Source organism: Furipterus horrens, unplaced genomic scaffold (genome assembly GCF_987537825.1).
Source record: "Furipterus horrens unplaced genomic scaffold, mFurHor1.1.pri manual_scaffold_1, whole genome shotgun sequence".
Taxonomy (NCBI): Eukaryota; Metazoa; Chordata; class Mammalia; order Chiroptera; family Furipteridae; genus Furipterus; species Furipterus horrens.
Window position 1 is genome coordinate 92,252,093 of NW_028327171.1, and position 17,231 is coordinate 92,269,323.

The 17,231-nt window shown below is 35.4% G+C and overlaps 1 protein-coding gene across 1 annotated transcript in view; it reads left to right on the forward strand.

Moving 5' to 3' along the window:
- DZIP3 (DAZ interacting zinc finger protein 3) overlaps nt 1–17,231 on the forward strand; it is a 113,528-nt gene that overhangs the window by 49,868 nt on the left and 46,429 nt on the right. The window contains 6 exon segments of the mRNA XM_090276379.1: nt 6,186–6,262; nt 7,898–8,178; nt 8,180–8,516; nt 10,370–10,402; nt 11,433–11,602; nt 12,407–12,451. Of these exon segments, the coding sequence (XP_090132505.1) occupies nt 6,186–6,262; nt 7,898–8,178; nt 8,180–8,516; nt 10,370–10,402; nt 11,433–11,602; nt 12,407–12,451 (943 nt within the window).

Here is a 17,231-nt window from a genome sequence, read left to right on the forward strand (position 1 = left end):
TACAATTTTGCTGTCACTCCAGAAGTGCTCAACATGCCACTCTACCCCAGCTTCTCTTCTCCCCAGGTCACTGTCATCCTGACCTTCTGTGTTTATAACCTATAGCTGGAAAAAACGAATCTATAAAAAACTTCAGTGTTTAAAAATACATTTATAATTAGTACATTCATAAAGGATAGTAAGGACATTTTCTTATGAATGCATTTTTAAATATTGGTTTTTAATAGGTCAGGTTTTCAAGCTATGGAAATATACAGTGAAATTCAGTCTTTAAAAATAAACATTTAAATGGATTTTTTTGTATATACATTTGGGTAATCACTACCATAATCAAGATACAGAATATTTCTATTATCTCAAAAGGTTCCCCTCCTCCAAGCTCCAAACCCTGGTAACCACTGATATGATTTTTGTTTTGATAATCCTGAAAAAAACCTGATGCTTTTTACTGACTCTCCTATAGTAGGAAAGCATTTTGCATCTGGAATTTTTTTACTTAGCGTAATGCTTTTGAAATCCATCTATGCTACTACATGTATCAGTAGTTCATTTTTATTTATTGCTGAGTAATCTTCTATTGTATGTATAGATGCACAGTTTATTCATTCAACAGTTGATGACATTTGAGTTGTTTCTGGGTTTTTGTGGTTTTTTGTTTTTTTGTTTTTGGCTATTATGAATAAAGCTGCTATATATATTCATATATTACTCTTTGTGTAGACATACACTTTCATGTCTGTTGGGTAAGTTCCTAGGAACAGGATTGCTAAATTATATGGTATGTATTTAATATAATAAGAAACTGCCAAACTGTTTTCAAAGTAGCTGTACATTTTATCATTCTTGCCAGCAGTATAGGAGAGTTCAAGTTTCTCTGCATCCTCTCCAGCACTTGGTATTATCAAATTAAAATATTTCAGCCATGCTAATAGATTTGTAATGGTATCTATTATGGTTTAATTTGCAGTTGCCTAATGATTAATGTAGTCGAATATCTTCTCATGTATTTATTTGCCACCTGTATATCTTGCTGGTGAATTACCTATTCAAATCTTTTGCCCATTTTTTTTCATTGGATTGCCTTATCTTTGAGTTGCAAACTTTCTTTATGTATTCTGGATAGAAGTTCTTTATCTAATAGGTATTTTTAAAATATTTTATCCCAGTCAATGTCATGTCTTTTTATTTTCTAAAATGTATCTTTCAAAAAGCAGATATGATTGGCCCTGGCTGCTGTGGCTCAGTGGATTGAGCGTCGGCCTGCGAACCAAGTGTCGCTGGTTCAATTCCCAGTCAGGGCACATGACTAGGTTGCACGTCAGGTCCCCGGTTGGGGCCGCGAGTGAGAAGCAGCCACATGGTGATGTTTCTCTCTCTCTCTTTCTCCTTTCCCCTCTCTCTAAAAATAAAAATAAAAAAATAAAACAAACAAATAAATTTTTTTAAAAGCAGATATTATTCATTTTGATGAAGTCTTTAACTTATCAGTTATTCCTTTTATGCTACATGCTTTTAGTGTCCTATTTTAAAGATTTTCTCCAACAATTTTTATAGTTTTAGGTTTTACGTTTAGGTTTACAATCCATTTTGAGTTAATTTTTGCATATGGTATGACATAGGGTCAAGGTTCTTCTGTTCTGTGTGGGTACCCAGATGTTCTAACATAATTTATTAAAAATATAATTCTTTCCCTGTTGAATTACCTTGATACCTTTGTTGTATATCACATGAATTTATGATATATATATGCAGTGTATTTCTGAACTCATTTTTTTCTGTTCTATTCATCTGTATATCTGTGCATTCACCAATTCCACACTTTCTTGATTACTGTAGCTTTCTATGACCATTTTTTGTGAGCCACAAATGTGATTTTGTTTATTTATTTATTTAATTATTTTTTTATTTATTTGAATATAGATGGTATAAGTTCAATTTTCTTATTTTTTAAAATTTTGCTGGGATTTTTATTGGGATTGTCTTGAACCAATCGATAAATTTGGGCATGATTTACATCTTAATAACATTGAAGATTTTCATCCATGAACATGTATTTTAATTTCATTCTGTTAGATCTTTTTAAATATCTCTTAGGAATGTTTTGTAGTTTTCTGTGTACAGTCTTGTAATGTTTTGTTAGATTTTTCATATGTATTGGATTTTTTCTGCTTTTGTAAATGACATTTGTATTATATAGAATTGATTTGTATATATTGAATTCTTGTATCCTGTGACTTGGGACTTAATAGTTCTAATGTCATTTTGTAGATTCTTTGAGGTTTTCTATAGATTCTCATGTCATTCATGGATAAAGATAACTTTATTTTTTTCCCAATGTATATGTGCTTATTTTTTTATTGCCCTGTTTATGTCCCCTGGTACAATGTTAAATACAAGTTGTGAGAGCAGGCATGTTTGTCTTTTCCCGATCTTAGGAAGACGCCTTCAGTGTTTCACAGTATAGTGTGTTGTTAGTTGTAGGATTTTTGTAGATGCATTTTTCAAGTTGAAGAAATTCTTTTCCTACTTTTCCAAAAACTTTTCTTATGAATGGAATTAATGCTTTTCTGAATGCATTAAGATGATTATGTGGCTTTCAACTTTAATCTGTTATATACTGAATTACATTATCTTCAAATGTTTAATCACTCTTGCTTTCCTGGGATAAATAACAGTTGATCATGATCGATGTACTTTTTCCATATTGCTGCCGTTTTCTTTTTCTAACTTTATTGAGATATGACTGACATATAACATCATGTAAATTTAAGGCGTACAGCATAATGAATTGATATATGTACATGCTGTGAAATGATTACCACAATAAGGTTTGTTATTACATTCAATATCTCACATAATTGACGTTTTTTTGTGTTCAGAACTTTTAACATTTACTTTCCAAGCCACTTTCAAGTATACATTCATTATTATAATTATAGTCACCATGCTGTACATTGGATCCCTAGTTTGTATCCTTTGACCCCTTTACCTATTTCCCCACACTCTTTCCTCTAACAGACACCAATTTACTCTTTGTTTCTGTGAGCTTGCATTTTTTTTTTAGTACCCACACATAAGTGAAATCATAGTTTTTGTCTATGTCTGGCTTATTTCACTTAGTATAACGCCCTCCAGGTTAATTCACTCTATTGTAAATAGCAGGATTTCCTTCTTTCTTATGGATGAATAGTATCCCAGTGTGTTTGTATACACATGTAAATGTGCGTGTGTGTGTGTGTAGCTGACATTTTTCTTTAACCATTAGTCCATAGATAGACACTGAGGCTGTTTCCATGTCTTGGCTATTGTAAATAATATGGCAGTGAACATGGGATGTAGATATCACTTCAAAATGAGATTTTGTTTTCTTTGGCTATATAGTATATACTCAGAAGTAGGATTGCTGGGTCAATTTTATTTTTAATTTTTTGAGGAACCTCCATACTCTTTCCCTTAGTATCTCTGTCAATTTACATCCTCACCAACAGTGTACAAGTGTTCCTTTTTCTCCATATCCTGTCCAGCACTTGTTATCTTTTAACAGCTGTGAGGTGATATATCATGGTGGTTTTGATTTGTATTTTCCTGATGATTAGTTATATTAAGCACCTTTTCATGTACCTATTGGCTATTTTATATCTTTGGAAAAATGTCTCTTCAAGACCTATATCGATTTTTTAATTGGATTATTTGTCTTTTTGCTATTAGTTGTATGGGTTCATCAATGTGCAAGCAATACATCAATCGGTTGCTCCCGCACGCCCCCGACTGGAGACCTGGCCTTCAACCCAGGCATGTGTCCTGCCTGGGAATCAAACCAGAGACCTTTTGATTTGCAGGCTGGCACTCAATCCAGTGAGCCACATCAGCCAGGGCTGTATGGGTTTCTTATATATTTTTATATTAATCCCTAATCAAATATATAATTTGCAGATATTTTCTGCTATTCAGTAGGTTGCCTTTGTTGTTGTTGTTGATTGTTTCTTTTGCTGTGCAGAAGCTTTTAAGTTTGGTGTGATCCCACTTGTTTGTTTTTGCTTTTGTTGCTTATGCTTTTGGTGCCAAATCCAAAATATTTTTGCCAAGACCAATGTCAAGGCAATGCTGCCTTTCTCTTGGTGCTTTCAAAGTTCTATTTTTATATTTTATGTTCAAGGCAATGCTGCCTTTCTCTTGGTGCTTTCAAAGTTCTATTTTTATATTTTATGTTCATCAATTTAATTATAGTGTGTCATATAGTCCTTTTTGGGTTCAATACATATGCAGCCCTTTGAGCCTCATAAATCTGAATGCTCATTTCTTACCCCAAAATTGGTAAAGGGACACTTTTTAAAAATAGACTTTCTGTCTCTTTCTCTTCTCTTCTCTTCTTCTGGGATTTCCATATACATACGTTATTTCTCTTGTTGTCGCATAAGTTCTGTAAGTTTTCTTCATTCTTTTTCATTCTATTCTTTTTTCCTCATTTGACTAGGTAATTTCAAATGACCTGCCTTGGAGTTCACTGATTCTTTCTTTTCCTTGATTGATTCTATTGTTGAAGCTCTCTATTGAATTCTTCATTTCATTCAGTGATTCTTCAGCTCTAGGATTTCTGGGTTCTTTTAGTTGTTTTTATTTTTTGTTGACCTTCTAATTTTGTTTGTGCATTATTTTCCTAATTTCATTTAGTTGTCTGCCTGTGTGCTGTTGTAGTTCACCTGAACTTCTTTAAGAGGATTATTCTGAATTCTTTGTCAGATAGTTCATATCTCCATTTCTTTATGGTCACTTATTAGAGGTTTATTACTTCAGGTGATGTCATGTTACATGATTCTTTATTATCTTTACATCCATGTATTAGTATCTGCACATTTGAGTATGTGGTCTTCTCTTACAGACTTTGTTTTGTTAGGGAAAGGCCTTCACCAGTCAGCTCAGCTCCTGGGGTACTAGACGAGTTTGCTGGTGGTGTCTATAGGCAGGTGGAGCTCCCTATTGTGTTCTCTTAAGTATATGAAGCCCAGCAGCTCCGAGGTTGGGAATGAGGTGCTGCTGGCTGGGCTTAAGGGTTGGGTGGGGCTTGTAGCTGGGTTCCATGTTCAAGTGAGACTGCTGGGTGGGCTCCCTGGTCAGGGGTAGTGGTGGCAAATTTCCACAGTTATGTAGGGCTACTAACTGTGCTCTGCAATCACCTCTGGTCAGGTGGGTTCACAGATTTTGATCCTTGACATGGCATTGCCACCATTTGGATTCTGTGATTGGGCAGGGCTGTAGGCTAAGCTCTGCAGTTGCTTCTGGTCAGGTGGGGTCTCAGGATGTGCTCCTTGACCAGATGGTACTGCTGGACTTCACAGCCAGTCTTTGTGGTCAGATGGGGTAGGGCTGCAAGCAGTGCTCTGAAGTTGCGCAAGGCTACAGGCTGAGATTTGTGATCACGTAAGCTATTGACTGTCTTTTGCTGTTGCTCGAGGTTGCTCGCTTGGGCGATTCTTGCTAAATTCGAGCTTTTGAGGACATGGATAAGGTTGGGGCCTAGCTGAAAAAGAGCTCAGAGGAGCTTTACCAGAGTTTGGTTAGGGAGAAAATCTTTATCGCTGGATTCAATTTTCTAATATGTTTAATGGATTTCTGCTCAATGTTCCTAAGAGAAATTGATTCACAGTTTTCTTTTTATACTGTTTTTGTCTGGATTTGGTATCTGTTTTATGGCAACATCTACCTAGTGTTTAGTCCATTTAGTAAATTTTGCTACTTTTCTCTTAATTCAAAAAAGTTATTTGCATTGATGTTATATCCGTTTCTTTCTCTCCTTTTTAAATCACTTGTCATTAAATGAATTGCATTTTCTTAGAATAATTATTGGTAAGAAGATTCTGTGGTGGAGGATGACCTGGGAGAAGTTCCAGTTTTGCTAGTTTTTTACCATGCAAAGATTTCTTTTTTTCTGCTGTTACACAGCTTTCTTGCAAATATGCTAGTTGTGTGATTTTTTTTTTTAAATATGAGATCTAAAAATTCTATTTGCCTCGTAATTTCAATGAAAATGACAATATGGAGTTGTGATTGTTGGTGTTTTTTGTTTGTTTGTTCATTTTTCTCCTTTGCTTTTAAATTATTTCCAGGAGGGGTAGAAGAAAATACTCAGATATCAGAAATCTTGACTGACTTTGGTATTAACTGTAACAATTTTTTTCCACTTGCAGTTATAAAAAGTTGATGTCTCTGAAAATAACTGATACTGATATAAGACCGAAGATCAGTTTAAAATTTAGTACAAAAGGTATATTTTATTTTTATATGCTTCCTATTGAAAAGTGTGTTAAAACTTTTGAGTTACCTTGTAGAGTATCATTCCATTAACAACCATGTGTTTTTCATGTTTGCCATTCACTGGACCTATATTTACACTAGCAAGCATTATTTTGTGTAGGCTAGAATTCATGGACAGAAAGATCAGCAGGTGTATCAGTCTCACATTACCGTGGTATTCTTTAGAGAGTTTTGCTAGTCTAGTGTATAACTGTGACTTCACAATGAGATTGGGCTTCAGTGGATTCCCTAACAACTACTCCTCTCATATTGCATTCTGTGTTACTAGAGCAAAATGGAAGGAATGGACATGTTGGGCTCAAGACTAAGTAGTATAAACTTAGTTACCAGCTGTTCAGGAGTGTGCGCAGTAAATGCCAGCTGCTCAGCATTTGGAGGCCTTAAAGGCTCCTGGTGCCATGGAAGAAGAGTTTGCTGGCATTCCTTCTTGCTAAGAGGAATGGATGTCCCTGATCCCAGCTAGCTCCTTATTTCGCATCCCAGAGAAAGCTCCCTGCATCATTTGCTTTGTAACCTTGTTTGCCTCCACAGTGTATGTCAAGTATATCAAGTAAGAATATTAATTTAAAATTCTCTTGAAACATAGAATCATGAAGGATAAAATAATAAAGCTTCATTTCATGATAAACTTTCATACAACAAATATATCATCATATACCACATTCCTACTACTTTCTAATTCATCTCAATCTACTTTCCTTTATTGGAAGTGATAACAAACTAGAAAAATATCGAGTAGTTTGATCTCATGCCTTATTCCATTTTACTGATGAAACACACACTCAATCATTACTCTCTTTTTTGAGAAGTTAAGAACATGAGGTTCATTAGATAAGTGTGTCTCAGACTTTAAAAGCTACTTAAATCATCTGGTGATTTTGGTAAAATGTTAGGTGCCTGCTCAGTAGCTCTAGGGTGGGCCTGAGATTCTGCTTTCTAACAGGTTCCTAGGTGGATGCTTATGCTGTTAGTCCATGGCCTACGCTTTGTGTAGAAGGCATTATATCACTGTTTCCTGATATGGTTCTGTGTTGTCTAATATGGTAGCCACTAGCCATATGTGGCTATTTAAATTTAAATTACTTAAAATTAGATAAAATTTTAAACTCAATTCCATTGTCAGACAAGCATCATTTTCAGTGTTCAGTGACTAATGGGCAGTGAAAATCTAAAACATTTTCATAAGTTCTGTTGGACAGTGCTGATTAAGATAAAATATAATCGCCTAAGTCAAGTATAATTAAACACTGGCAATTACCGTTCTTGACAATCTTCAGAATTGAAAGCCTAATACTTTATGCCATTCAGTTGCCAGAACAAAACTCTGGATGGTTGAAAGGCTTCTGTGGTGATTAGTCTTCGTGATTACTTTTTCTTGGGGACAGACATAATGTTTTTGTTTGAATTTTTGACAGCTAGCGAGATAGCAGCATGCATACTGAGCACTGGCTGTGGCAAAGCACTGTATTGTATTTTATTCTTTTGTACTAGTCCCTGTCCTACAAGAACTTAGCATGTAATACGGGAGACCATAGGAAAATAGTATTAATGTGGAATGTTTTGACTTTTCAGAATTTATTTTCAGATGAAATGCCTATCTTCAAACTTGATTATAATTATTTTTATCATCTGCTTCATATAATTATTATTTCTGGTACTGACATTGTCTGGCAAGTATTTGATGAGGCTCTGCCATCCCCTCTTTTGAAAAAAGAGCTTCTTATTCACAAGAATGTGCTGGAACCCTACTACAACCACCTTTGGACTAATCACCCTTTGGGTGGAGCATAGCATCTGCTTTATCCCCCAAACAAGGAGCTACCACAGTCCAAACAGTTTGACTTATACCTCCTATTAGCTTTCATAAAAACATTTGAAAGTATTCCCTGCACCCCAAAAAGGCTTGAATATGGAACCACCATCTTCTGATCTCTCTAAGTCTGCAGACATCCTGAGGCTGTGCAAATACAGGGATAGCCTCCTTAGTGAGATTTTGATGAATGGTCTCACCGAGTCACAATTCAATTCAATTTGGAAAAGAGTTTCAGATGCTCTTCTGCACCTTGGGATGAAGCAAGAGGATATTGACAAAGTGAAGGAGAATCCCATTGAGAATATCTCCCTTGATTACCATCAGCTGTCTGTCTACCTAGGCATACCAGTACCAGAAATCATCCAGAGGATGTTATCCTGCTATCAACAAGGTACAAAATAATTATTTACTTCAGCCGGTAAACCTTCATTGAGTGTCTGCTTGTGTGCCAGACACAGTGCTAAGGGCAGGAGATTCAGTGAGCTCTCATTTTTGAGAGAATAGACTCATCAAGAAGCTAATAGAAATTATAGTGCTAGAGATGTTCCAGAATACCATGGGAAATCCTAGCCTAGGAGTCCAAAAAAACTTTCTGAAGAATATAATATTTAAGGAATTGCTAAATCACATGTAAAAGTTACCCAAATAAAGAAGATGGAGAAGAATGCTTCAGAAGGAATAAAGAATAAAGGTATAGAAACATAAATATAATTCAGGGAACTAAAATTTTGGCCTTAAGGTAAATTAAGTAGTAAATTTTAAAGATACTAAAGTAGGGGAGCATTCATAGAATACATTCAAGAGGATTTCTCTTACCATATTGAGGTTTGTATTATCAGAAAGGAATTGTTGAAGAGGATTTTTATTACTTCTACAAAATTAAGGATGCCTAAAACCGTGAAATATCAGTACTGTGTGTTTCAAGGATACCCATTTAGACATCATGAGTGTGTCTTTGTCCTCCTTTCCAGCAGAGTCTTGATGTTTATGAGTTTGGCAGCTACTCAGTGGCCATGGATAATTTAAAAATAGATAACATTTATGCAAGTATCTGAGGTCAGCAGAGGCCATTCCCAGGCACTATATTGATATGGAAAAGACTTCAAATCTTTCCTCCTGCATACCAAGATAAGCCTTTCATCATGCAAAGCGGAGTTCAAGGCACATCAGCATCACTGAAACCCTTGTGCTACTCTGGTTGACTTTTCCTGATCCCAAGCTATTAGTCATACTACCTAGTGAGCAACTGATGACCACACTGATGTTATTTAAATGTACAACTTCCGCCCTAAAAAAATAAATAAAATAAAATAAATGTACAACTTCCCAAGTGTCTAGTAATTATTGAAAAGGTCCAAATTTTTTTTTTCAGAGATGATTGCTAGGCCCCTGTCCCATTCCTTTAAGGCTCTAGAATACCATTGTGCTTTCTTGCTTAACTTAAGAGATTTCTTTGAGCATAAAAGAAGAGAATGCCAAGTTTGATTATACAAGAATGTCAAGCAAGGACCCTTGACTTACAAATTACAGGCTTTAAAAAAATATACATTCACTCGATTCAGATTTTAAATAACAAAAACTCACGAGAATAAAGGTAAAATTTGGGAAAGTGCTTTGAGCACTAAATAAATTGAAGACATTTTAAGAATTCTCACTGGTGGTCCAAAGAGCTTATTGGTCAAGACCCTTTAATAGAGACTTTCCTAGCATCTTATATCACTTTGCTAGTAGTTATTAACAGTTGCTGTTTTCATTTGTGCATCTGAAATATCCACTATCCCCATTGTCTTTTATATATACCATTCAATCTCTAGAGCCTGATATAATATTAATGGAAAAGGAGAAAGTAGTGCTGATCAGGATAATAAACATTGCTAACTAAGAAAAGCACAAACTTTCAATGGAAGTGTGCTTTATAATTGGCTATTAAATACTTCATGACCGTACACTATAAATCATAATAATTTGCTACTTGGTTTAAAGTGCCTATATTCTAGGCATTATCAAGAACTATCAAAAATTTTGTTTACTTTTTTTTCTTTAATCATGGGTTTATAACCTTTATATTATAATCTAAAGACCATGCCTTGTTTAAACTAGATTCATGAGTGAAGCTAATTATTTTTATAGTTATAAAATTACTTAGTGCAGTATAAAAATCTTCTTGCTTTTCTTAGTCCCAGTCATATATTTGTTGGTTGCATTTGCAATTGCACATCTAAATGTTTTCTTTATGTATCATAGGAATCGCTCTGCAGTCATTAACTGGCAGTCAACGTAAGTATATTAAAACAAAATGCCTAAGTGACCTTTCGATTTGGGAAAGCTAAGGGATCACTGTAAGAGTCTTACCTGGTCAGATAAACTGTATGGTAAACTGTAATTGTTAGAGGCTAGGAAAATTATATGGTCAGATTATTACCAGTCATCTGAATCTAATTTGAGCCTTTTTATTCTGCCTTGGTCTTAGTGCCTGTGCCCCAGCATAGTATTTTAACTTTTTGGCACACAGGACACTTCAACAGGCAAAAATGGCTACCTGCTTGCTCTCACTGCCCATATATATTTCTGTTTAGCTTATGTGGCTTTTATCTGGTTAGCTATCAGTTGCTAAAGCTATATTCTTTTTTGCTGGATGGTGAGTTGCTACTTTTTTATTTTTTTAATTTTTGTGCTGTTTTTGTTTAATGTAGTTGTATTATGCAATTAAAATTTACTTAAGAAAACAACACCATGGGTTTTGTTTGGGGTAGAACTATACTTAATAACACTGTGTTTTGTTTGGACCATTTGTGATCAGTCAGATGAAGTTACAAGTTTGAGACTGAATCTCTGGTGCAGTATCAAGGAGCATGATGTCAAAGAAGAGGTCAATTAATAAGGGGCTGATACCCTTTCAAAATCTTTGGTTATGAAATAAAAGGGGAAAAATAGACCTAGCTTTCTCTGTGTTTTAGATTTATGTCCTAAAATAATTCTACTTGCAGTGTAGTAATAGGGTCAGTGTCAGGATACTCAAAAACTTAATATTTAGAGTCAATTTAAGTTCTAGAATATCTTAATATGTAGAGTTTACTTAAAATAACAGTAAAATACCTTAGTATTTCGGTTCATACTGATTGGTCCTGGCTATTATGTAGTCATTGATAAATGGACATTTTATTTCCATCTAGTAATTGAACAGTATAAGATGTCTTCTATTTCTGTTCCTGGGATGACGTTTTGGAGGATAAATACATTTATAATAATGATAAAAGGCTAAAATTGTGTGCATCCAAATTTTGAGTGTTTTGTCTTTAATATTTAGGTACTGAAATAGAAGAATTACAGAATGAGGAAGAAGAACTAAGTCTACCTCTCATGGAATACAATATAAATGTGAAATCAAACCCTGGAATACAGCTACCAGAAATGAATAAAGATGGGGCATCGAAACCCAGTGAATCTTCAATAGAATCTATTAAAGATCTCCATGAAGTATAAGCTCTCATCAATATTTGAGTTAGAAGAACTTAATAATCAGAGCCTTTAGTTTGTTGCTTGTGCTCTGCTTAAAGGATTCCAGACAGTCTTAGTTTATATTTATCATAGTGTTCACACAAAGCTTGGAATGGTTCCTTCCCCAGTACTTCATTCCATAATGTTTCCTGCCTTAACCATTTATTTTGCCAGCATTTATTACATACCAGGCACTATGTTAGACTTTTGAACATGTTTCTTTATTCTGATTGATTGGAGTGGTTGTGGGAAGTTAACAGAAAGTAGAAGAAAGTAGAAGCATAGTGGGAAATGGGAGAAAGGAGGAATAATGGGTATTTCAACACCATTTGCACAGAAGTAGAGTTAAAATTATGCAGGTTGGAATTTCTATTTTTTTTATAGATAAGTAGTAACAGTTAGTATATAGTCACTAAATTCTTCCTAGGCTTAAGTTTTCATCTTATGGACCTGAATATGTCAACTTTTGAAAAGTGCCTTCCTCCTTTGTTACTCATGCATGCACATGTGAGAGTGAGGATTTGTGAGCTTTTCTCAGTGGCCTACTCATTGATGTTATGTGTACATATATGTGTAATGTTCCATTATACATCATTGATTTTTTTTAAGAGCAGAAGACTGATAGTAAAATGAATATTTTCCATAAAGTCTAGAAAGAAAATATGATCTATGATATTAGAATATAAAAGGTTTCAGTGGTTAGAAGAAATATATTATGCAAAATAACCCATTGTGCAGTTTGTTTTTGTATTAAATAAATGATTTTTTTTGCTTACCTATCAGGTTAATAGTAAACCAAAGAAAAAGAAGAAGACTAAGAATAAAAAGGTAAGAGATTATGTTAACATTATAATAGAGGAATGTCTAATTATTAACACTTAGGTAATATGTGGATTCACTGTTAGAACTTACAGTTAATCTAAGTAGACACATAGCACAAATGACTTTAAAGATGTCAGTAGCTTATTGAATATATGATTGTAGAGAAGTCTATGTGTATTAATCCTGAATGACTTACAGTGTGCCTACTTTACTTCCCTAAGTCATAATTTATACATTAAATATACAAATAAGAAACAATTAGTCACTTAGAGATCCCATTAATTTCTGCGTACCACTCTTATTTTTAAAATGCCTGATCAGTGTTCATAAGTCTACTGTTATGTTCAGAACCATTTTTTAAAACCTTAAAAAATTTTGATCTCTTTGTGTCTTAAGTCTGCCAACAATACAGTAATGTGTAAAAATGGTAAAAATGCGAAAATGCTTCTTTCATTCCTCTTCCTTGTTCTCTGCTGGTTGAAAAATAAACAGTTTACTAACTGTAGCCCAGTTTTAGCAAGAAGTTTTTCAACTGCTTGGAAAATTACAAGGGAAACTTGAGTCTTTTTGGAGAGACTTAATTTTTTTAATTCAGACATTATTTTCAAACTAAGATTAAGGAATAACTGCAACTGGAAATAAATGTAAACATTAAAAATTCATACTCTAGTAATAGTAAGTATTTCTTTCCATATGTCAGCAACTGTCTAGGAATTCTTTTTAACATCTTAAGTTTTTTTTCCAATTTATTTTGTTAAAAGAAGTTGAGATCCTTTAAGATATTTTTATCAAGATTAAAATTTGAACATTAGAAGAGAGATCTTACATCTTTTATCTAAATTTTAAAGTATAGGACCTAAAAAATGCTGAAGTTTTTGCATGTGATAATTTTATATAGAATAGTCATATGCTCAATTGCTGTTATTTTAAGTGCAAAGTATTGTCTATTTATAGTATAAGCAACCATTAATAAAAATTAAGTCACTTCAGTTCTCCAATTAGGAGTTCTCATGAAAAATTCTAGCCTACAGAAATTTGCCTATGTAAATAGAGCGATGGCAAAGCCTGTACTCATGAAATAGTGTCCTTTGTTAATTATTTGTTTTGCAACATCTACTGTATTTGAAGTTCTAAAAACACCTTTCGGGGCTCACTGGAAGAATGTGCTAAAACAGTAAAATTTGTATAGCAAATAGAGGATACACCACCGATAACTTCTAACTAGTACATATAGAGACTTTGTAACTACTTTTAATTTTTAATTTAAAATTTTTAGGTATATTTTATTGATTATGTTGTTACAGTAGTTCCAATTTTTTCCCCTTCGCTCCCCTCCGCCCTGTACCCCCCTTCCTCCAGCAATCCCACCCCCCTTAGTTCATGTCCATGGGTCATGCATATAAGTTCTTTGGCTTCACCCTTTCCTATATTATTCTTAACTTCCCCCTATCTATTTTGTACCAATCAATTATGCTTCTTAGTCCCTGCACCATTTCCCCATTTCTCCCTCTCCCTCCTCCCAGCTGATAACCCTTCAAATGTTCCCCATACCTATGATTCTGTTCCTATTCTGGTTTGCTTAGTTGGATTTTGTTTCTATTTTTTTAGATTCAATTGTTGATAGCTGTGAGTTTGTTGTCATTTTAGTGTTCATAGTTTTGACTTTCTTTTTAGTCCCTTTGACATTTCATATAATAATGACTTGGTGATGATGAACTCCTTTAGCTTTACCTTGTCTGGGAAGTACTTCATCTGCCCTTCCATTCCAAATGACTGCTTTGCTGGATAGAGTAATCTTGGTTGTAGGTTGCTTTTCATCACATTGAATACTGCTTGCCAGTCCCTTCCTGCTTGCAAAGTGTCCTCTGAGAAATCAGCTGATAGTCCTATAGGCAACCCCCTGTAGGCAACTCTCCGTCTCTCTCTTGCTGCCCCCAGGACTGTGTCTTTGGCATCTCAACCATGATGTGTCCTGGTGTGGTCCCCTCTGGGCCCAGCTTGCCCAGGACGCTCCATGCTTCCTGGACCTATATGTCCATCTCCTTCGCAAAATTTGGGAAGTTTTCTTCATTTTTTTCAATTCTTACTTCCTCATTCTGCACTGGTTGACTGTTTTTTTCTTCCTTGTGTTCCAAATCATTGATTTGAACCCCGGTTTCCTTCCCTTCACCCTTGGTTTTGTGTGGCTTTTCCTTCGTTTCACTTAGCACATCCTTCATTTCTTCTCTTATGCGTTTGCCATATGCAAGCATATCTGTCAAGCCTGTGAGCATCTTTATCACCAGTGTTTTGAATTCTTCATCTGTTAGGTTGTCTCTCTTTTCATCTGTTAGGTTGGGTATCTCCAAGTCGCTTAATTCTCCCACTGGAACCTTGATCCGTTCCCCCTTTTGGGTCATACATCTCTGTCTCCTCATTCTGACAGTTTCCTGTGTTTGTTTGCCTCCACATCCCAAGTAGAGCTGTCACTCCTGTTACGTTGTAAGGGGTGGAGTCTTAGGGATTCATCAGTACAGGGCGACCTGTTTCACCACGTTGTGGCGCTGTATGTGGGGAAGGTCCGAGAGGGAACAATGTTGCCAGCCCAGCACTCTCCCCTTTTCCAGGCACCTCTCCCACTTCCACACTGGACTGGCACCCCTCTAGCTGCTGCCCTGGCCATCGTTCCCGGAATGGGTGGGTCTGTGGACATTCTAGAACCGTGCGGGCCCTTTAAACAAGCAGACTCTGCTGAGAGACCGACAGTTTCTGCCTCCGCCCCAACCTCCACTAGTTTGCACAGTCAGAGGCAATGAGGCTTGATTTTTCCCGGTGCTGGGACTGTGAGCTTTGAGGTCTGGTGAGGAGCTGGGAATGCTCCCAGGTGTCCCTCCTGACTTTTTAAAACACGTGACTGCACTTTCTGTCGGCCTGCCACTGCTGCTGCCACCACACCACGTCTTCTCTGTTCTGGCTCAACCCCTCCCACATTTCTGGATGAGTATTTCTTCTTTATAGCTTTGTTTGCTGGACTTCCATGCAGTTTGATTTTCTGGAACTTCTGGTGGTTTCTAGTTTTGAGGTGGTTGTATTCCTTCTTAGTTGTGGAGGGGGGTGCAGCATGTCTGTCTATGCCTCCATCTTGGCCATAAGTCTGTAGCTACTCTAATGCTTCCTTTCTTCACTTAGGAATTTAGTATTTAGCTTCTAGTATATTCAAATTGTAAATAACTCTTTGGGGTCATTTAGAGTATTAATTATTCATATATTACCCTTTCATGAAGAGTATTAATTACCTAATTACTGTTACTCTTGCTCCTATTCCCACCACTCACCCAAGGAATTAAGGGTTTGGAACAGAAAAGAGGTAAAGCAGATGGCAGAAAAATAGAAGGCTTTTGTGATGAAGCTTGGGGATAAAAAGAAACGTGTCAGGAAATAAATCGAAGCCTTCAAATTAGATGTCCTCTCTAAAGAAGGGATGTTGCTGAGGTACATCTAAGAAGACGTACTGATGCATGCATTTCATAAAGTCATGGAAAAAGCTAAAAAAGTAGTTTCAGAAATATTAATCAACTATACTAGATATGTTCATTATTAACAACTAAAGGTCTTTCAACTCAGTTTTTCAGGTACACTGGAACCAAAGCAGGAGTTCATAATTCTTAATTGTAGGTCAAACTGGCACTGGACATTGATCAGACACTGAAACACAAAAATCCTCTTAGTATACTAACAATAAAGCAAAATAGATTTGTAAGTGTTTTAATACATTATGGAATCTATAGGGAAAGAAGCTCTAACGTTTCTTGTAAACGAATGGTAGAAATTAATACTGTAACTTATGTAACAGTAACTAATACTCTTAATGGGAAAGTGGTATCTGAGTAATTAATACTCTTAATTTAGTGTGTATTAAGTGTCATTGATATTACCTTTACTTAGTCTGTTGCCTTTACATTTTTATTTTAATGAACATAAAATTTAGGGCTTTATAACATTTTCTCCTAACTGTGATTTCCCTAACATTTCTCTTTTAAAGATTTTTAATATATAAATCTGCTCTTTTACATGTCAGTTTTCTAGAGCTCGTATATCTAGTTTAGGATTCTGTAAATGAGAATTCCGTATGCCCTTTCCCAGTAGGTACAAATTCAGCCCCAATACTCACTTCCAATATCTGAATCAGTGATTTTCAAGTGTGTTTCATTACTTCATTAAAAAATTAATTTAGTGAGTCACAACTACCATTTTAAAAAAGGTAATAGAATTAGTAAGAAAAAAGAATTTCCAAGGTCATCACCCATTGTTTCAGTCCGTCTGGACTGCTATAATAAACTACAATAGACTGGGTGGCTTAAACAACAAAAATTATTTTTCACAGTTCTGAAGGCTGGGAAGTCTTAAGATCAAGGCACCACCAGATTTGGTGTCTGGTGAGGGCCCTCTTCTTAGTTTGCAGAAGGTGACCTTCTTGCTCTGTCATCACATGGCGGGGGCAGGGGCGAGAGAGAGAGAGAGAGAGAGCGAGCGAGCCCAAGAGTGTGTGAGTGCTAGTTTTCTGTCTTTGTTTCTATAAGGGCATTAATTCCATTATGAGAACTCCACAACGTCATGTAACCTAATTACTTCCCACTGGCCCTACTTCCATTAACCATCACATTGGGGGTTAGGGTTTTAATGCATACATCTGGGGGAGGGTATACAAATATGCAGTTCATAACACATAATATGTTTTAAGTATAAAGATACTTACATAAATGCATTTACATTATTATGTAAAATATATTTCTTATGGTTGTGGTCA